Raw genomic sequence first — 21,889 nt, 5'->3', positions numbered from 1 at the left:
GAAGTGTACGGTCAAAGGGGTCGACCAGCTGTCTTCTTCCTTCGGCTGCTCCCTTTAGGGGGCGCCACAGCAGATCATCTGCCTCCATCTTGCCCTATCCACTGCCTCCTCTACTTTCACACCAACCATCTCCATGTCCACCTTCACTACATCCATAAACCTTCTCTGAGGTCTACCTCTTCTCCTTCTGCCCGGCAGCTCCATCTCCAACATCCTTTGCCCAATATATCCACTATTCCTCCTCAACACATGTCCAAACCATCTCAACCTGGCCTCTCTGGCTTTATCTCCAATATATATATATATATATATATATATCCTGCTCTTGTCGGAAGAAAACATATCTCCATTTTTGTCAGTTTTCAGTTTTTGACATAATTTGAAGGTGCCTGGTGTCGTTTACATTGTACATTAATTTCATGAACAATGGACCAACAGAAACAGCCCAAAATGACTGGGCAAAAACTCTGGTTCCACTGACTTGCATGAAAAGTAATGTAGGTTTTTTCCTTCTCCTGTAAAGTTTTAGAGCCATGAGGCTTTGTTTTATATATATTTCCCCATTATGGACCATTTAGCTTAATTCTTGACATTTTGTACTTGTTTTATGTAAAGATTACCATTACTTTTATTATTAAGACTGATATTAATTATCCGAAATATGGGAATTATCGGAAACGATGCTAGAAATAAGTAAAATGATCTGCCACCATAGAGAAATTAAGAACATAATGAAACAATGTTTGAAAATAACAACTATTCATAAAATGTTTACAAGTTTCTGAAGAGGTTATTTAACATTAACAGGTACCATAAATCTAATTTGTAATTCCCTGTGCTCCTCAGGTTTGGGGTGGGGCTGGGACGGGACTATGCAAATTAGACCTCTCTTATTGCTTTAATCTCAGAAACATATTTCTGAAACCGAAATGGACGAAACGCAACTTGAAGTGATTAAGATGCTGATTTAACAGCCTTGAGGACAAATGAGGAGTGAATACAGAGAGCGGCTGACGACGCTGCAGTGATCTGATCAAACAGTCATCGTCTGGTTTATTATTCAGCTGTTAGATTGAGGCGTTTAACATGCGCTGCAGCGTCAATTTCAATCAACGTCTGTCAGTCATGTCTCTACTGAGACGTGCTGAGGTTCAGAGGCCTTCAGGCTTTCTGAATATCGAGCTGATTGACGTGTGTATTTACACATATTAAAGGGCTGATGTTCTGCATTTTTGCCGACAGTTTATTTTTATTTATCTGACGTCCACTTTTGACACCAAAAACAGCCATAATTCACTTTTTCATGCTTATTTTCAGCCTAAGAATTAAACAGACTCTGCCTTTAAAGTTGATATATGCAAATGAGCTTTGCTCTGGTTGGTTGATTAATAAGACTGATATACACACTTAAAAAAGCTGGTTCTTCAAGGGTTCTTTCATAAAGAAAATGGCTCCAGATAGAACCATGAACACTCAAAGAACCATTTGCATGCTTAAATGGTTTTCTGCATGGTGAAATGTGTGGTACATGGTTCTATACAGCACCAAATAGGGTTCTTCTATTGTCATGCATGTATACAACAGAAGAACCCTTTGTTTTTTTCTCGAAAAGGTTCTATATAGAACCTTTTACAGCATGTTCTCCAATATGTGGAAGAACCTTGTCACCAGGGAAGGAACCCCTTCAGCATGCAGATGGTTCTTTGAGAGTTCATGGTTCCCTGAAGAACCATTTTAAGAGCATATGTAAATGAGCTTGTTCTGATTGGTTGTGCCTCATTCTAAAAGCAGTCCAGGCTGAGTAAATGGGTGGGGCTTGTGCTATAGGCTGAATAGATGGAGATGTGCTGCTGGAGTGTTTAAACACTGTGTCCACTCACTGTCCACTCTATTAGACACTCCTACCCTGTCGGTCCACCTTGTAGATGTAAAGTCAGAGACGACAGCTCATCTGCTGCTGCACAGTTTGTGTTGGTCATCCTCTAGTCCTTCATCAGTGGTCACAGGACACTGCCCACAGGACGCTGTTGGCTGGATATTTTTGGTTGGTGGACTGTTCTCAGTCCAGCAGCGACACTGAGGTGTTGAAAAACTCCAGCAGCACTGCTGTGTCTGATCCACTCACACCAGCACAACACACACTAACACACCACCACCATCGGTGTCACTGCAGTGCTGAGAATGACCCACTACCCAAATAGTACCTGCTCTGTGAGGGTCCATGGGGTCCTGACCACTGAAGAACAGGGTAACAGAGTATCAGAGAAACAGATGGACTACAGTCTGTAACTGTAGAACTACAGAGTGCAGCTATACAGTAAGTGGAGCTGATAAGATGGACAGTGAGTGTAGAAACGAGGAGGTGGTCAGAACGTTCTGCCTGATTGGTGTAGATCTAAGCCTAGAGCTACACATGCACATGTTCATAAATACAAACGCAGCAGATATTCAGACGTGTCTTTTCTGGGAGAAAGTCTTTAGATTACAGTTTTCTATCGGAGATGTGGAGCGAGGTCACTTTAAATGTGTGGATTAAACCAAAGCGAAGGAGATTTTCCATTGACAGCCCACGCATGTGAAATCAGCATTCACAGCCGCCGGTATGTACTTGGTGGCCGGTGAGAGCCGCGCTGATGTGGTTCCCCATCACATGCCTCAAGCCGTCTTTCATGGAAAATCCGAGAGGCGCTCAGATTCCACATCGTTTACGGTTCAAATGGAAAGATTTTTAATGTGAACGCTCTGCTGCTTTCCTCCCACTGCTGAGTCCCACTGAGTCCTGCATGCTGTCCTCTCAGCTCTGAATGGACTCGTTCAGTTCATTAGCTCATCAGTGAGATTTAGTCCCACTCAAAACCGTTACAAATGAATTGAAGCCCATTTCCACACAGTAGAGGAGGGAAAATGCCTCCGTCTTCATTCTCCTTCACCGCCTCGGGCACCAGTGTGTCAAAATATTGACTCAATACATAGAACTAACTCATCTCCTCAAAATATTAACTTTTCTTGAAATAATGACTTATTTTCTTTAATTAGTTGCTTAATGTCTCAATATTTTATTAGAAACACCCACCGTGGACTTCCGCTCACTGGCCACTTTATTAGAAACACCCACCGTGGACTTCCGCTCACTGGCCACTTTATTAGAAACACCCACCGTGGACTTCCGCTCACTGGCCACTTTATTAGAAACACCTACCTTGTGCTTCCACTCACTGGCCACTTTATTAGAAACACCCACCTTGTGCTTCCGCTCACTGGCCACTTTATTAGAAACACCCACCTTGGGCTTCCGCTCACTGGCCACTTTATTAGAAACACCCACCTTGGGCTTCCGCTCACTGGCCGCTTTATTAGAAACACCCACCTTGGGCTTCCGCTCACTGGCCGCTTTATTAGAAACACCCACCCTGTGCTTCCGCTCACTGGCCGCTTTATTAGAAACACCCACCCTGTGCTTCCGCTCACTGGCCGCTTTATTAGAAACACCCACCCTGTGCTTCCACTCACTGGCCGCTTTATTAGAAACACCCACCCTGTGCTTCCACTCACTGGCCGCTTTATTAGAAACACCTACCTTGTGCTTCCACTCACTGGCCGCTTTATTAGAAACACCTACCTTGTGCTTCCACTCACTGGCCGCTTTATTAGAAACACCCACCTTGTGCTTCCACTAACTGGCCACTTTATTAGAAACACCTACCTTGTGCTTCCACTCACTGGCCACTTTATTAGAAACACCCACCTTGTGCTTCCACTCACTGGCCACTTTATTAGAAACACCCACCTTGTGCTTCCACTCACTGGCTCGTGTTAATGATTATATTCCAGAGGCTGAACTGAAAGATCGTAACTCTTTCTCCTTCTCCTGAGCTATGATGTGACACAGAAGCTCTGGAATAGTGTAGTTTGAGAACTGTTCATTCTGCTTTAGATAGATTGGTTTAAAATTATGCTGAAAGTGCAGATTTCTATCTGGCTGTGCTGTCAGGAACGCTGACGTAAAGCCCTAATTAATGTAAACGTGCTGTGGGTATGTGTGACACTGCGTAGGCCTTCCTGACTTTTTTCTGTGGCGCTGCTCTGAGTGGGCAGACATGTGTCATTTCTGTAGCTAGGATACAACAGACCTTCAAAACATTCGGAAAAGTCAAGTCAGTACTGGTGCTTAAAAAGCCAAAAAGAGGAGACGCTCCTCTGCACAAGAACAGAGTCGCTCTGCAGCTATTTCCAAAATTGCAGTTGTGATGAAACTGTAGTGACAGCGGCCTAACAGAGAGCTCGGAGCATCCAGGCGGAACAGAATTTCAGAAGCAGAAAAGTAGTCGCTACCACACAGACGAGACTCAAACACGAGATGCAGAACGTCTGCTCAACAGTTTAGGCCTCCTTTGTGCTGTATGAGCCTCAGTTTTCATTTCTGGACTAAACTCTTAACAGATGATCAGTGACATGTCAACAACATATCAGTGCAGTAGCAGTGGTGAAGCGTCTGAATACACTACATTTCCATAGTATTCAGTCCCCCATCCAAATCACTGAATTCAGGTGTTCCAGTCACTTCCATGGCCACAGGTGTATAAAGCCGAGCCCCTAGGCCTGCAGACTGCTTCTACAGACATTAGTGAAAGAATGGGTCGCTCTCAGGAGCTCAGTGAACTCCAGCGTGGTACCGTGATCGGACGCCACCTGTGCAGCAAGTCCAGTCGTGAAATTTCCTCACTACTAAATATTCCACAGTCCACTGTCAGTGGGATTATAACAAAGTGGAAGCGATTGGGAACGACAGCAACTCAGCCACGAAGTGGTCGGCCACGTAAAATGACAGAGCGGTCAGCGGATGCTGAGGGGCATAGAGAGCAGAGGTCACCGACTTTCTGCAGAGTCAATCACTACAGACCTCCAAACTTCATGTGGCCTTCAGATCAGCTCAAGAACAGCATAGAGAGCCTCATGGAATGGGTTTCCATGGCCGAGAAGCTGCATCCAACCCTTACATCACCAAGCGCAAAGCAAAGCGTGGAATGCAGTGGTGCAAAGCGCCGCCACTGGACTCTAGAGCAGTGGAGACGAGTTCTCTGGAGTGACCAATCACGCTTCTCCGTCTGGAAATCTGATGGACGAGTCTGGGTTTGGCGGTTGCCAGGAGACGGTACTTGTCTGACTGCATTGTGCTGAGTGTAAAGTTTGGTGGAGGGGGGATCATGGTGTGGGGGTGTTTTTCAGGAGTTGGGCTCGGCCCCTTAGTTCCAGTGAAAGGAACTCTTAAACTTCAGCACCAAGAGATTTTGGACAATTTCATGCTCCCAACTTTGAGGGAACAGTTTGGGGACGGCCCCTTCCTGTTCCAACATGACTGCGCACCAGTGCACAAAGCAGGTCCATAAAGACACGGATGAGCCAGTTTGGTGTGGAAGAACTTGACTGGCCTGCACAGAGTCCTGACCTCAACCCCATAGAACACCTTTGCGATGAATTAGAGCGGAGACTGTGAGCCAGGCCTTCTCGTCCAACATCAGTGTCTGACCTCACAAATGCGCTTCTGGAAGAACGGTCAGAAATTCCCATAAACATTCCTAACCCTTGTGGAAAGCCTTCCCAGAAGAGCTGAAGCTGTTATAGCTGCAAAGGGTGGGCCGACATCATATTAAACCCTATGGATTAAGAATGGGGTGTCAGTCAAGTTCATATGCGTGTGAAGCCAGACAAGCGAATACTTTTGGTAATTTAGTGTATCTTGCAGATGTTCTGTTTATCCGTCACTTATATTAAGTATTCCATTATGCAAAACCTAATATTACCAACCTCCCCTAAAACCTAACACTGACCATCAACATAGACCTAATCCTATCCCTCACCCTGGCCCTAATCCTAACCCTCATAGGTTTTTGACATATTACTGAGAGTCTGTTGACTTCTTCATCTAAAAAGAGCCACTCAGAATAAAGTGTCACCCAAACTTTATTATTTTGATTAAGTCTGCAAAAGACATTAAAACGCCAAAGTGACTGTTTTTAACTTCACTGGGTTCATTAAGAACCAAACAGTTGGAGGTTGTGGGTCGTTTAAGCATTTTTTTTTTAACTTAGAGGTGCTTTTTGTTGTTGTTTGGTTGTTTAACCAAATTCTCAGATGATGTTGATATTTTAAATCATATTTTTTTAATGGGAAGATGACCAAAAGCACGTTCTGGAACCTGCTTGACTACATAAAATATCCCGTGTTAAGTTGTGCCCTCACTTTATTCCTAACTTGTGTTTTTGACGTTTTTGTCATTGTTTTGTATCAAAACAGAAAAAGATCAGACACAAACCATCAATACAGAATGTAAAATCAAATGTTAAGGTAATTTCTTATGAAAATATGTGTTGTATTACTCAATATACAGCAGGTATTTCTGATGGCACAAGCCGATAGGTTAAGAGACGTTCTACCTGTGCTGTACCAACTGCTTTGCAGCTAAATCCTGGTTCTACAGTGATGGCAGAACAACTAAAACTGGAATCGGCCACAAATGAGCAGAGTGGGCAGTTAAATGCTTTACAGACTGACTGAAAAAGAGGACTGTGGCTTATGGCCATCCCCTGGGCCCCAGTGACGACCGTGGAAGGTGGGGCCCGAACCCCAAGCGAGGACGAAGGCGTTTGAGGGTGGTGGGAAGAGGAGAACCGTGAGTGAGTTGGGGGGCAGCATGCGAGTCCTGAGCCATGCTTTCTGGACACCACCCACCTGCGAGGTCACTTTAGTTTGGCTCATGTTTAATTCCAGTGGATGCAACAAGCTCCCTTTCCCTCTTGGAGAGAGCAGGACAAGCAGCAGCCGCAGTGACGGAGAGAAAAGGACTGAAAGGTCTTATCTGAAGCCACTGAAAAGTGGCCAGCTTAGGTTTGGTTTTGACTTGTTTTGTTTGTATTTGGAGAGGAAATTAAACTGAAATGGCTGCTACAAATGTTTCTCCTGCCTCCAGCTTCTTTCCTGAGCCTGGTGTAGCACAGGTGCTGCAAAAGACGTTTAGGTTAATTGGCAACTACTGAAGTACTGAAAAAGCTGAGCTGAACCTGATATTGTCACAGTGTGACTGTATCTATAACAAACCAATGAAGTTCATTTTATATTGGACATTCACTGGATATTCCACTTTCTCTCCTCAATATCTCATGAAGTAGTGCAAAAATAATCACATCTACATTTTCTCACACCTGAAAGCCACAACAAAATATATTACAAAAATATCTGTTGTTAAGTCACATTTACGTTTCTGGGATTTGGCAAACATTGTGGTAGTCCTGCCTTTAGATGACAGACGGAAACCAGCGCAAGAGGGAAAAGGTCGAACTCTCCGGATGTTGTAGAGGCGAATCCTGCATGGCTGAGTCAGGTTTGCAGTATGAGGTGAGAATGATAACTGCTCATCTAGAGTCACATCAAAGCTTCTTGTATCTTCAAACAGAATAACCAGGGAGTTCTGAAATGAGATGGCAAGATCACAGTGAGGACCTGTAGATCCAGGGATGAAGAGCAGCTCTGTCTTGCTAGGATTGAGCTTCAGTTGTTGAGCAGCCATCCGTGAAGAGATGTGAGTCAGACATGCTGAGATGTGACTGGAAACCTGAGTATCAGAATGTGGGAAGGAAAAGATCAGTAGAGTTTCACACCATCCAAGCAGTGTATAATGTGGATGTCTTTCTACAGTAAGTCTGTCGCATCAAGTCACTCATATTCAACAGAGCGACTTCATTTAAACGGACCACAAATCCTAGTTAAAGGCTGCAGCTCTCTTTGCTACATGTAATGTGATGTGATTCTGCTTTATTTTGGCTAAATAAATGGGAAATACACTTTATGACCAAAGTCATATACTAATTACTGAGTTCAGGTGTCTGTCACACCCATTACTAACAGGTGTTTAACATCAAGCCCATAGCCTCCACAGACAAACACTGGCAGTAGAGGGTCAAACTGAAGGCTTAAGACATGATAGCGTCATAGGATGCCACCTTTGCCACAAGTCATTTTGGGGAATTTCTGTCCTGCTAGATGTACCCCAGACAACTGTAAGTGTAAGTTTCTAGGAGCAGCAACAGGTCAGTCACAAAGTGGTAGACCATGCAAACTCACAGAGTGGGGCCGCTGAGTGCCCACAGTGTCTGTCCTCTGTTGAATCACTAAAGAAAATTGCCTCTGGAAGCACAAGAACTGAGCATCAGGAGCTTCATGAAATGGGTTTCAATGGCTGAGTAGCTGCACATGAGCTTAAGATCACTGTACGCAATGCCAAACGTCAGCTGGAGTGAAATAAGGTGCCGCCACTGGACTCTGGAGTAGTGGAGACTGCACTGTGCCAGCTGTAAAGTTTGGTAGAGGAGGGATAATGATATGGTTCTGTTCTTTAGGGTTTGGGATGCTCAGTTCCAGTGAAGTGTGATGTTAATGCTACAGCTCACAAATACATGTTAGACAATTCTATGCTTCCAGCTTTGTTTCAACAGTTTGGGCAAGAGCCTTTCCTGTTCCAACATGATTGAGCCCCTGAGCAGAAAGCAGAAAAAAAAGACATGGTTTGACCAGTTTGTTGTGGAGGAACTCCAGTGGCCTGCACAGCCCTGACCTCAACCCCACTGAACACCTTTTAGGATGAACTAGAATGGAGATTGTGATCCAGGCCTTTTCGTCCAACATCGGTGTCTAACCTCACGAATGCTCTTTTGACTGAATGAACATGAATTCCCACAGACACACTTCAAAATCTTCAGAAAGCTTCTCAGAAGATGTTACAGCCACAGGCAACTCCATATTACTATCCGTGGTTTTGGAATATGATGCTCAAGCTCATATAGGTACTGTTAGATGTTTGCTTAATGGCTAAAGCTTTGGTCATCTGTATTTCAATATTGGTTGCAGTTTGTCTTCTGTCCCTCAGGAGTGTGAAAATGTAGGTTTGATAATTTTTGGAAGTGTATTTCCTGAGATATTGAGGAGAGAAAGTCAAGTATCCAATGAAAGGCCAATTCAAAACCAATCAGCCGGTTCACGAATCCACCTTGCACAAAAAACGTAAACCTGCAGACCAAATGAGCTCGTATCTACCGACATCTGGCTGAGAGCGGTGGAGACGACTGTGGAGATCACTCAGAACCTGTTGACAGAAGCTATTTATTTCTTCACTTTCACCACAAGTCTTTACTGTGCCTGCAAAAGCGGTTGGGACTTGTAGGAAATCTGAACATTGTCTGAGAAAAGTTTCGGGGCTCAGCGCTTTTGGAGGCCTATGAACTTCACAGTACATCTTGTTTACTGTAAAATTAAAGGCTAACTAACAGTGTTTGTGTTTACATGCAAAGATTTTTTTGCCAATCCGATTGAATACATTTCAATTATAGATTTGAACTGAGGTGTTAATATGCACATTATTCAACAATCCGATGGAAAAATCTTCATTTACATGCTCACTACAAGCAATCAGAATGAAAATGACATGCATGCCTGGAGAACCACTTAGAGTAGATGGTTACCATGACAGCGAGCATCACGTGCGTCCAGTCAGAGTGAGATGAGCAGCAGTGAGCAGTGATTGTTTCTAACTGCTTTAAAATGACGTCAGACTCAGGAAAACGTCCTTCGCACGTCCTTATTAAAGAAGGCCGAGAGGAAGACGTCGTGTTCTGAGACGCATAAGCTGGACGTCCGTCCCACCGGCGTCTTTTAAAGATCAGAGCATGAACTTCGTCTCCTCTGCAGACCAGTTTCTGCTCCGCCGTGTTGAACGGCATAAACTCTCACTGTGACGCGACGCACAAGCAGAACGGACTGAAACTTTCCGATAGGGAATATAATCGGATACAGACGCTTACACGGATATTATTCTTCTATTTAACGGATTATTTAGAGGATTACGCACCTCGTTCAACCAGATAGAAATTGTATTCCAAATGGCCTCAATCGGACTAGACTATTCCGACTAAGGTGTTTACATAGATGTGTTCTATTCTGATTGAGCTATTAGTTGGATTAATAACAGATTATTAGGCTGAATGTGAACATGACTACTAATGGCTGCTGTCTGATTTATAAATTTAAAACTGGCTGATTTGCATATCACCGATGTTTGGGGATCTAATTAGTTACAGTTTAAACCAGAAAAGAAAAGTTTGTAAACAAACCCTAGTTTGACTACAAAGTCAGAAAATTACATGAAAACACTTTTGAACTTTGAGTTTATATGGCACTGAATGGTTGGAGGATGGGGGTCTATAATCAGACTTTATTCTTGGGTTATTTTAACTTTATTTCATCAGTTGTTCGGTTGTTTAAACATTCTTTGCTATAGTGTTCTAGGTGGTTGCTAGGACATTTCATTTGGTTGCTATGGTGTTTCAAAGCTGTTGCTGAGGTGGTTGCTATGGTATCCCAGGTGGTTGTTAAGGTTTTGCTAGGTCAATGATTGCTTTTACATGCATTCAGCCTGAGAAATCCACAGAAATCAGAGTTCACATGCACTGAGAAATCTGATTACTGAGCTAAAATCCAGCCTCTATCTGATTTCTAGACCTTACTCTGATCTAAGAAATCAGAGTGTGCTGATTACAGGACCATTTGAATGATCGGATAACTGCAGAAATCCGATTATGATCGGATAAGACGTTAAGCTGTTGCTATGGTATTCCAAGTGATTAAGGTGTTGCTAGGCTGTTGCTGCGTCATCATAAGTGGTTTCTAATCTTCTCTTTTTCTTTGTAGTTTTTGGCTCCAGATGTGTATGAGATATGATGCAGGTCTTTATTAAGACTTTTCTCTTTTATTAACATTTTTCTCTGACCCCTTAGACAACATAATGATACAGTAATAACACCGAAGTTGTAAGTGGGCCCCTGATGGCTGTGGGGCCTAAGGTAGCTGGCAGCTGATGGGCATTATCATTATTAAGAAATCTGTTTTTGAACCTCTCAGGTTTTTGAGTTATCAGATAATAAGGAAACATTTTCAGAAACACCCACCTTGTGCTTCCGCTCACTGGCCACTTTATTAGAAACACCCACCTTGTGCTTCCGCTCACTGGCCACTTTATTAGAAACCCCTACCTTGTGCTTCCGCTCACTGGCCACTTTATTAGAAACACCCACCTTGTGCTTCCGCTCACTGGCCACTTTATTAGAAACACCCACCTTGTGCTTCCGCTCACTGGCCACTTTATTAGAAACACCCACCTTGTGCTTCCGCTCACTGGCCACTTTATTAGAAACACCCACCTTGTGCTTCCGCTCACTGGCCACTTTATTAGAAACACCCACCTTGTGCTTCCGCTCACTGGCCACTTCATTAGAAACCCCTACCTTGTGCTTCCGCTCACTGGCCACTTCATTAGAAACCCCTACCTTGTGCTTCCGCTCACTGGCCACTTCATTAGAAACCCCTACCTTGTGCTTCCGCTCACTGGCCACTTCATTAGAAACCCCTACCTTGTGCTTCCGCTCACTGGCCACTTTATTAGAAACCCCTACCTTGTGCTTCCGCTCACTGGCCACTTTATTAGAAACAACTACCTTGTGCTTCCGCTCACTGGCCACTTTATTAGAAACAACTACCTTGTGCTTCCGCTCACTGGCCACTTTATTAGAAACAACTACCTTGTGCTTCCGCTCACTGGCCACTTTATTAGAAACCCCTACCTTGTGCTTCCGCTCACTGGCCACTTTATTAGAAACCCCTACCTTGTGCTTCCGCTCACTGGCCACTTTATTAGAAACCCCTACCTTGTGCTTCCGCTCACTGGCCACTTTATTAGAAACCCCTACCTTGTGCTTCCGCTCACTGGCCACTTTATTAGAAACCCCTACCTTGTGCTTCCACTCACTGGCCACTTTATTAGAAACCCCTACCTTGTGCTTCTAGTCACTGGCCACTTTATTAGAAACACCCACCTTGTGCTTCCGCTCACTGGCCACTTTATTAGAAACAACCACCTTATGCTACGGGACGTCGGGGAGGCAGACCCAAGTGCAGAACTGAAAGCCAGTGAAAAAGGGAGTAAGGAAGGTTTATAGGGGCAACGGAGTGTGTTTGTGACATTGTAAAAAAATGCACAGGTCATCCCAGTTGAAGCCCTTCAAGGAAGGGAAAGAAAAAAGGTGGGAACGTTAAACAGAGGAACTAGAGCCAGTGAGCTCAAACAAAGGCTGAGGTAGAAAGGTGAAACAAATGATAATGAGAACATAAAAGACACTGCCACCGTGATTCTGACGGGAAGGCAGGCTTTCCTTCACTTGCTTGCTCTTAGAGCAAACTCCTTTTGTATGGCTTGGATTTTTTTTTTTGTGAGTAATTTGGGGCAATTACTCTCTCTTGTTTTTCCAGCCCTCTTCTTCTCTCTTTATATTTTTTGAGGCAACTTCTTTTCTCATCCTTCTTTTCTTTCTCTTTTTGGTTTTGGGGCAGTTTTGTTTCTTTATTTTTCAAAGCCTAGGTACCGTACCGGTCACCCCTCTACAAAGGTGTGACAAATACTGCCATTTGCCACAGTCTTAAATAGGGCAGCCCCAGGTGTATCGAGTGAGCCTAATTAGTCCGTGGCTCCTCGCCGCTGTCGCCCTCTGCTGGCAGCAGGCAGTGCGGACTTGGCACCTTGCTGCCATCACCCTTGCTGGCGGCAGGTGAGGCTGGCTGGAGCCTTACACCTTGTGCTTCTACTCACTGGCCACTTTATTAGAAACCCCTACCTTGTTCTAGCACCAAATCAGACCAAAACCAAAATGATTAATTAAAATCAGATTGATTGCATCACGTACAAATCCTGTAAATCGAGCAGAACTGGAGGTGCATGTCAGTACAGTAACCGAGCTGCAGTCTTCAGTAAAAGCACATATGGAGCACCTGAGCCTCAGTTACATTACTCATGATCATTTGGGCTGCATGATGCCATTAACAGCAAAAATTAGTCATTTATTCAAGCCTTAGCAAAGGAAACGAGTCATAGTTAACATCTTTTTCAGCCTCAAATTTACACAAGGCAGCTTTATATACAGGAATACACAGAATAAGAACTCAGCAAAATGAAAGTAATGCCTTAGACTGCAGGATTATTATTCCTTTCACACTTATTAATATATTTCCATAAATAATTGAATAACAATTATGAATTATTCAGAATTATCTATGAATTGTTCAGTATCTACTACAAAATATACAATAAATTGCACACCTTATTTAGTACATTGGAGCATGTTTAAGAAATGTGCACATGTCTATTCTGGGTTATTTGTCCTCCAGCAGTTATTCTCTGAGTTTATTCTGACAAAGACTTTTATTGTGAAGGGCTGGCCACCGAGCTGAATTAATGCATTACAACAGGAAGAACTGTGGCAGTGGGAGCTCGGAAGTGAGAGAATATTCTACTAAGGATTACTGACATAATTCTACTATGAATTATTCAGTATCTACTATGAATTATTCATGATCTATTATGAATTATTCAGTACCTACTATAAAGTACCTACTATGAATTGAGTACCTACAACGAATTACTCAATATCTACTATGAATTATTCAGCATCTACTATGAATTATTCATTATCTACTATTAATTATTCAGTGCCTACTATAAATTAAGTACGTACAATAAATTATTTAATATCAACCATCAATTATTCAGTATCACTATACATTATTTGGCATTTACTATGAATGATTAAATATCTTCCATAAATTATTCAGTGTCTTCTATGAATTATTCATTATCTACTATGGATTATTCAGTATCTAATATAAAGTAAGTACCTACTATGAATTATTCAGTACCTACCATAAATTAAGTACCTATAATTAATTATTCAATATCTACTATGAATTATTCAGCATCTACTATGGATTATTAAATATCTACCACAAATTATTCAGTGTTTACTATGAATTATTCATTATCTATTATGAATTATTCAGTATCTACCATAAATTAAGTACCTACTATGAATTATTCAATATCTACTATGAATTATTCAGTATTACTATAAATTATCCAGTATCTACTATGGATTATTCAACATCTGCTATGGATTATTCAACATCTGCTATGGATTATTCAACATCTTTCATAAATGATTCAGTGTCTACTATTAATTATTCAGTATACACTAAGAATTATACAGTATGTACAACAAATTAAGTAATTTATGTGGCCTCAATTATGAACCGTTATAGTTATGGGTTTAAGAATAAACAAGAAAAGAAGAGAACCAAGTTCTAAAGGTAAGATAACAGACACTTTAATGCTCAGGAGCTGCCAGGCCTCCGTTCCTCACTTCTACAATTGAAGCATGACTCAGTTATTTTGCACTGATTTCCGTGTAGTTCATGAATAATAAGCATTAGAATGTAATAAACCTAGAATTGAAATAAAAAAAATAGAGATTAATCATATCATGAGAGACAAACAACAGCCGTCAATCAAATGCAGAATAGGGCAGATGCAATGTTCCTTTGCGTTCTGTGGCTTCAGTAGAGAATAAGCCACAGTAGGAGTGCCTTTATTCTTCTGGTTGAAGATTATTTTACAGTGAGTCATGCTGGAATAACTTTGAATAAGAACAACAATGATTGCATAACCTGTCAACACTCTATAATGCACAATCAAGGAATAACGTCCTTATAAGACCAGAGTTGTTATTTGTCGTTTGTATGGTTTAAGCAAAATTTTAAGCACAATTAACCACTTAAACACAATTTCTGCTGAATTAGATTTGATTAATTTTACATACCAGAAAAAATACTACAGCATGCGCTGCTTTTTAGCTTCATAATCCAAATCTACAGTAGAAACCTGGGTGTGATCTTAGACTCTGAGCTCGGTTTTATCTGCACGTAAACACGGTCACTAAAGCAGCTTCTTATCACAGGTGAAAATCACTGAAGTTCAGACCTTTCTCTCTCAGAGCGACGCAGAGAAACTTGCTCGTTTGTTCAGAGTTGATCACTGTAATGATCTTCTTACTGGAGAAAACGGTCCATCCTATAGAACCCGTACAGAACACAGCAGCACGGATCCTCACAGCACCAACACAGAGAGATCACATCACCCCCGTCTACAGACTGCACTGAACGCCTGGATCTGTTAGAGAGTTTAAAGCTCTGCTGCTGGTTTTTAAAGCACTAAATGACTTTAAAGCCTGAATGTTTGTCTGTTGATGATCTCAGATCTGCAGATTCTGACCTTCTGCAAACGCCTTCAGTAAAGCACAGAAAACAGAGAGACTCTTTCAGCTCTTCTGCTTCTAAACTGTGGAGCTCAGTTCAGCTTTTATTAGACAGCCGAGCTCAGAGCTCAGTTTTAATAAACATCTGAAAACGCAGATCTTTAACTCAGAGCTTCAATAAAACTGCGTCTCTTTAACTCAGAGCTTCAGTAAAACTGCGTCTCTTTAACTCAGAGCTTCAGTTAAACTCTGCGTCTCTTTGATGTTTATCTCTTTAATCTGATCTGTGTTATTGTTTTATATGATTTTAAATGAATACTCGTGGTTTCTTCTATTACTGTTAAGCTTTTTTTCACCTTTGTCCGTAAAGCACTTTGAGCTGCCACCAGAATGAAAAGTGCCATATAAATATTATTATTATTAAACAGATTATTATTACTAAAAGGTGTAAAGTCTTAGAGCTCTTTAGGCCTTAACTGACTCATTAGGACTGGTAAGCTCAAAACCTAGACTTTTGGACTCTTCAAATATTATGCTAACATCCAAAGTCTATGAGCTCCTCTAAGCAGCTGGGTGAGGATCTCATAAGGAGAAGGCTATGAGCAGATCACTTCCAGCATTTCTTTTCTTTTTTTGGAACTGGGTTTGTACTTTATAAGATAAATAATGGCATCAAAATCATATCAGTATTGGCAGATTTTTGCTTAAAAAAGTATATATATATATATATATATATATATAATATGTGTGTTAGATTAAGATTAAGAGACCCTTATTAGTCCCACAACGGGGAAATTTCACCTCCTCATTTAACCCATCCGTGAAGTGAAACACCACATACGCTCTAGTGAGCACACACACACTAGGGGGCAGTGAGCACACTTGCCTGGAGTGGTGGGCAGCCCAATCTGCAGCGCCCAGGGAGCAGTTGGGGGTTAGGCGTCTTGCTCAAGGACACCTCAGTCATGTACTGTCGGCACTGGGGATCGAACTGGCGACCGGTCACGAGGCTGGATCCCTAACCTCCAGCCCACGACTGCCCCAACTGTGTGTGTGTGTGTGTGTGTGTGTGTGTGTGTGTGTGTGTGTACACACACAATATTTCCAAAAGTATTCACTCCCCCATCCAATAATTGAATTCAGGTGTTCCCGTCACTTCCATGGCCACTCTGTCCCATTTTAAATCTAGTCTTAAAGCTCATTACTATTCCATGGCTTTCATGTAATTTGTTTTGTCTCTTTTAAATTTGTTTTACTAGTACTGTAGTTTAATGTTTGTATTTGTGCAGCACTTTGGTCAACTAATGTGTAAAATTTACATTTACATTTACAGCATTTAGCAGACGCTCTTATTCAGAGCGACTTACAAGAAGTGCTTGGTCAATCTAGACAAAGTATCTTTGCTGGTTACCAACAGCTTAGAGAAAAAGACGGTCCTGAGCTCAGAGACTGCTAGAAACAAGATGTCACTGCAGACACAGAGAGAAAAAGAAATGGAGTTGAACACAGAACTCTGAGCCATTCAATGCAATACAATAACAATAAGATACAATACAATAAACTACAATACAGAGTGCAGTACAATAAAATAAGTGCATCTTTGTGCTCTATAAATAAATTGACATTGACATATGTATAAAGCCGAGCCCCTAGGCCTGCAGACTGCTTCTACAGACATTAGTGAAAGAATGGGTCGCTCTCAGGAGCTCAGTGAATTCCAGCGTGGTACCGTGATCGGACGCCACCTGTGCAGCAAGTCCAGTCGTGAAATTTCCTCACTACTAAATATTCCACAGTCCACTGTCAGTGGGATTATAACAAAGTGGAAGTGATTGGGAACGACAGCAGCTCAGCCACGAAGTGGTCGGCCACGTAAAATGACAGAGCGGTCAGCGGATGCTTACTGCATTGTGTCGAATGTAAAGTTTGGTGGAGGGGGGATCATGGTGTGGGGTTGTTTTTCAGGAGTTGGGCTTGGTCCCTTAGTTCCAGTGAAAGGAACTCTTAAAGCTTCAGCACCAAGAGATTTTGGACAATTTCACGCTCCCAACTTTGTGGGAACAGTTTGGGGACGGCCCCTTCCTGTTCCAGCATGACTGCGCACCAGTGCACAAAGCAGGTCCATAAAGACGTGGATGAGCCAGTTTGGTGTGGAAGAACTTGACTGGCCTGCACAGAGTCCTGACCTCAACCCCATAGAACACCTTTGGGATGAATTAGAGCGGAGACTGTGAGCCAGGCCTTCTCGTCCAACATCAGTGTCTGACCTCACAAATGAGCTTCTGGAAGAACGGTCAGAAATTCCCATAAACACTCCTAACCTTTGTGGAAAGCCTTCCCAGAAGAGTTGAAGCTGTTATAGCTGCAAAGGGTGGGCCGACATCATATTAAACCCTATGGATTAAGAATGGGATGTCACTCAAGTTCATATGTGTGTGAAGCCAGACGACCGAATACTTTTGGAAATATAGCAGAGTTCCTGTGCTGTAAAATGCTGGATGTAGTAGAAGTTTCACTGCAGAACTCAGTACTTAAAGGAAAACTGAAAAACAGAAAACAGAGATACGCATCATCTGTGCTTACTAACTTCAATTTACCAGATCAGGTTTCAGATGCTTGGCCAAAAACATGCTCCACAATCCTGAAAGGAAATGATTGTTTATAAAGAGCGAAATGTTAAAGCAGCAGGATGTGCAGACAGTACAGCCAAAATGGGCTCTGAAAAAAAAGATGCTCTGATGTTGAATTCTCTCATTAATTAGTGCGGCTTAGATGTTTGGTGCTGCCTGAATTCCCATGGAGTCGCAAGTCGAAACCAAATGAAAGGAAGTTTGAGAAAGAGTGGTGGGGTGAATGCCTGCTTGCCACCGTGGTTCCGGCGGCCATAGGTCATTAATGTTATTAATGTTAGAAATGGCACTTAAGGTGATGTGTGGAAGTTGAGGCAAGACCTGGAACTCTCAGGTAACACTGCTCATATGCTGAACACAAATCAGAATCAGAATCAGAATATTCATTCATGTAAAAGAATAAAAACTTTAATACTTCAAAACAAAAAAAGAGAAATTTGCAATATGTACACGTTTAAATTCATACATTTACTGTAAATTGGCAGTGACTGTGATAATAAATATGAACCATACTGTATAAAGCAGTTCAAATTATTGCACCTTTGAGTTATTGTATATTGAGGGAGGAGTTATAGAGTTTGATGGCCACAGGTAAGAAAGACCTCCTGTGGCGCTCTGTGGTCATTTCGGTAGAATGAGTCTTGCACTGAATGAGCTCCTGTGCCTCATCACCGTTTAGGTTTAGGGGGCATTAGTGCTCATGGCATGGGTGATGTGCTCATCTGTGAAGGCTCCATTAATGCTGAATGATATATACATGTTTTGGCACCATCTGCTGCCTTCCAGACGACGTCTTTTTCAGGGAAGGCCTTAATTATTTCAGCAGGACAATGACAAACTACATTCTGCATGTATTACAGCAGCACTGCTCTGTATTAAAAGAGTCTGGGTGCTAAACTGACCAGCCTGCAGTCCAGACCGGTCAATACTGAGAACATTTGGCACATTATGAAATGAAAAATATGACAGGTCACCCTGAAACTGTTGAGCAGCTGAAATTCTGTATCAAACAAGACCAGAAAACATTTCACTAAACTACCAGCAGCGTCTCCTCAGTTCCCGAACGTTTACAGGGTGCTGTTAAGGAAGAGGTGATGAAGCACAGCGGTCAACAGGCCCCCGGCACAACTTTTTAAAAATGAGTTGTTTGCACCAAATTCAAAACGTGCATATATTTTTCAAAAAACAATAAAACTGCTCAGTTTCAACATTTGATTTGTTGTCTTTGTGGTGTTTTCCTTTAAATAAATGGTTTCTATGATTTTGCATATCGTTTCATTCTATTTTTATTTGCACTCTGCACAGCGTCCCAACTTTTTTGGAAATGGGGTTTTACTATTTTTTGCAGTGTATCATCAGTTAGTGATTACCTGAGAAATGATTTAAGCTTTTAGTCATGATTATAAAATCTGAAACAATGTTAGTTCCTATTTCTATCATTAGTTAATAATTAGTTGTGACATTAGCCATTTAGTAATAATTACTTCTCTCATCAATACCATTAAGAGACGTACTCTTACTGTGAAAGTACTGTATCATTTCTTTCCCTCTTGCTTCACAGCAGTGGTCACCATCTCTCCACCATCTCTCCTCCAGGAGATCTTTCTTCCCAGGGTTTCACCTCCAACCCAAATCCAGCCCTCCTCACTCAGCTAATCAAGGCCTTCTGAAGCCAATAATTAAGTGGATCTGGATTAGGCCTGTAATGATAGCCTTCAGGAAGGTGGATCTCCATGCGCAGGGTTGGTAACCACTACTGTACAGGATGAATGTTTCTAAAAAGGGAGTAACGTACACTGTTTGGTTTTCAGAGTTGCCCACCTACACGAATCTGACCATCTCCTACTCCGATTGCGTCAGCATTAACGTCACCAACCTCCCACCGGACGACAGGAACTACACATTTTCCTCGTATTACCTGCATTCTGCACCAGTGGCCACCATCTTCATCCTGGCCTACATCCTCATCTTTTTCCTCTGCATGGTGGGAAACCTTCTGGTGTGCTTCATCGTGCTGAAGAACAAGCAGATGAGGACGGTCACCAACATCTTCATCCTCAACCTGGCCATCAGTGACCTGCTGGTGGGCATCTTCTGCCTGCCCATCACTTTAGCTGACAACCTAATAACAGGTGAGTTCATAACAGTACTTGCTCCTCGATGACCGTATTACAGGTGAATGAGCTACTGCAGTAATCAGTCCAGATTTTCTGATACTTTTCTTCTTTAGTTTGAGGTGAAGAGTGTAGAAAAGTTTTCTGCAGAAAATGTCTGGTTTAGAAGAAATCTGGACCCAAGCTTTGTTTTTCAAACTCACAAGCACACAAGATGTAAGTATTTTGAAAACAAGAAAATCTTTATTACTTTTTTTTTATTTATTGCAAGCAAAAAAAAACTAACGAAAAAAAAACAACAACAACAAAATAAAACCCAGACACTTGGTTTTAAGCCCTTTATGTGTCTAAAGCATTTACACAGTACTGAATGTATTTTTTGTTAAGGTTTTATTTGTACATGAAACAGTCAACAGACTCTCAGTAACATGTCAAAAGCACATGAGAGTTAGGATTTGGGTTGAGATTAAGGTTAGGGTTAGGATTAGGACCAGGGTGAGGGTTAGGATTAGGTGTTGAGATGAGGTTAAGGTAAAGGGTTAGGTGTTGGGTAAGGTTAGGTTTTGCGTAATGAAAGTAACATTGACAATAGATCTACAGGATCAACAGAACATCTAAGTACATCTGCATCAACTGGAAACATTTATTTTGCATTAACCATTTTAACTCCTTGGAACCACCGCTGGTTCCAAAATGCACTTTGTTAAATTCTTTACTTCAGAACGTTCATATTCCATCAGCTCCATTCAGAAGCTGGGCGTCGTGTGAGGCTGTAGCTCTTCTCTCCAGTCTAATAGACGGTGATGTCATTTTAAACCCTTATAATAAAAGAAGCTGAACTTTGTTTTTCTACTGAAAGTCGACCCGTTTTTCCCCAAATCTGGGCTCTAAACTGTAAACAGACGGCGTCTCTTCAGCGATCTGCTCTGGAAACATCACTTTTAGAAAACAACACAAAGAGCGGTGGAGATTTTTTGCTTTCAGCAGTAAATTGTAAGAATATAGTGATATGTGGAGATCATAAAACACACGTTCTGTTCATTTGAGGGAAACTTTTACAAAAAAAACCTGCATTTTTTTTTATTGCAGTTACTGAATGATTTATCTTGTGATTGGGCATGTAAATTGAGATGGAAAAACCAAAATATATCCAAGAGAATAAGAAGCTTTACATCAAAATATAATCTGTAAAATACACCCATTTTTGCAATTCAACTAGTTGTGTCCAAACTTTTGACTCATTGTGCACCAATTCCACTGGTTATATTTGTCTTTGAGACAAATTACTAGTATTTCTATAGAAATGTCAGTAATGAGTGTAATCTTTGGCCGGTGAGGTACAGTAGAGTTCACTGCCTTCGCGATCAGTGGACAGATAATTAAGGAGCTGTTCAGGATTAATTGGATGTTTTCACCTGATCAGCAGCAGCTGCTTTCAGCATTGTGTTGCCAGGAAACTGATTTGGTTGACCGGCTTTTTAAATTGCAGCTCTGCAATGATTATGACTGGAACGTCTTTACACATGAGTCCATATGACACCGTCAATAATTAATGAGTGGAACCATCAAACACAGATTTGTTTATCTAATCCTCTTATAAAATGCAAACGTGGGGCTACACTGCTCTTTACTTCCACCTTTATCTTCACTTCTGATTTATTTATGTCATCTATAATAGGACTGTTAGAATTTAAATTTTGCATTTTATTTTTAGTAACCGTCATCTGTTGCATCTTTCTGAGCTGTTGAACAGCAGGGTTAGCGACTCTGGTAACCAACTGGCACCTAATTATAAATTTAGCACTGCTGGTTTTGCAGCACTCACTCTTTCTCACTCTGCCTTTGTCTTATTCGGTCACTCACAGTGTCTCACTTGTTTTCACTGCTCTATCGCTGTCACTCTCTCATTCTGTCACTCATCTCACTCGCTGTGTTTACAAAGATTTTTGCCAATCCGACTGAA

At 41.8% G+C, this 21,889-nt stretch overlaps 1 protein-coding gene across 1 annotated transcript in view; it reads left to right on the top strand.

Annotated features, from left to right (window-relative positions):
- LOC108441022 (neuropeptide FF receptor 1) overlaps window positions 1–21,889 on the top strand; it is a 34,085-nt gene that overhangs the window by 2,999 nt on the left and 9,197 nt on the right. Inside the window, exon 2 of the mRNA XM_017720279.2 lies at window positions 19,624–19,944. Within this exon, the coding sequence (XP_017575768.1) occupies window positions 19,624–19,944 (321 nt within the window). The remainder of the gene's footprint in view (window positions 1–19,623; window positions 19,945–21,889) is intronic.

The sequence above is a fragment of the Pygocentrus nattereri genome, chromosome 13 (genome assembly GCF_015220715.1).
Source record: "Pygocentrus nattereri isolate fPygNat1 chromosome 13, fPygNat1.pri, whole genome shotgun sequence".
Taxonomy (NCBI): domain Eukaryota; kingdom Metazoa; phylum Chordata; class Actinopteri; order Characiformes; family Serrasalmidae; genus Pygocentrus; species Pygocentrus nattereri.
The sequence above is the reverse complement of the archived record's forward strand: the minus strand, read 5'-3'. Positions and strand labels throughout refer to the sequence as shown.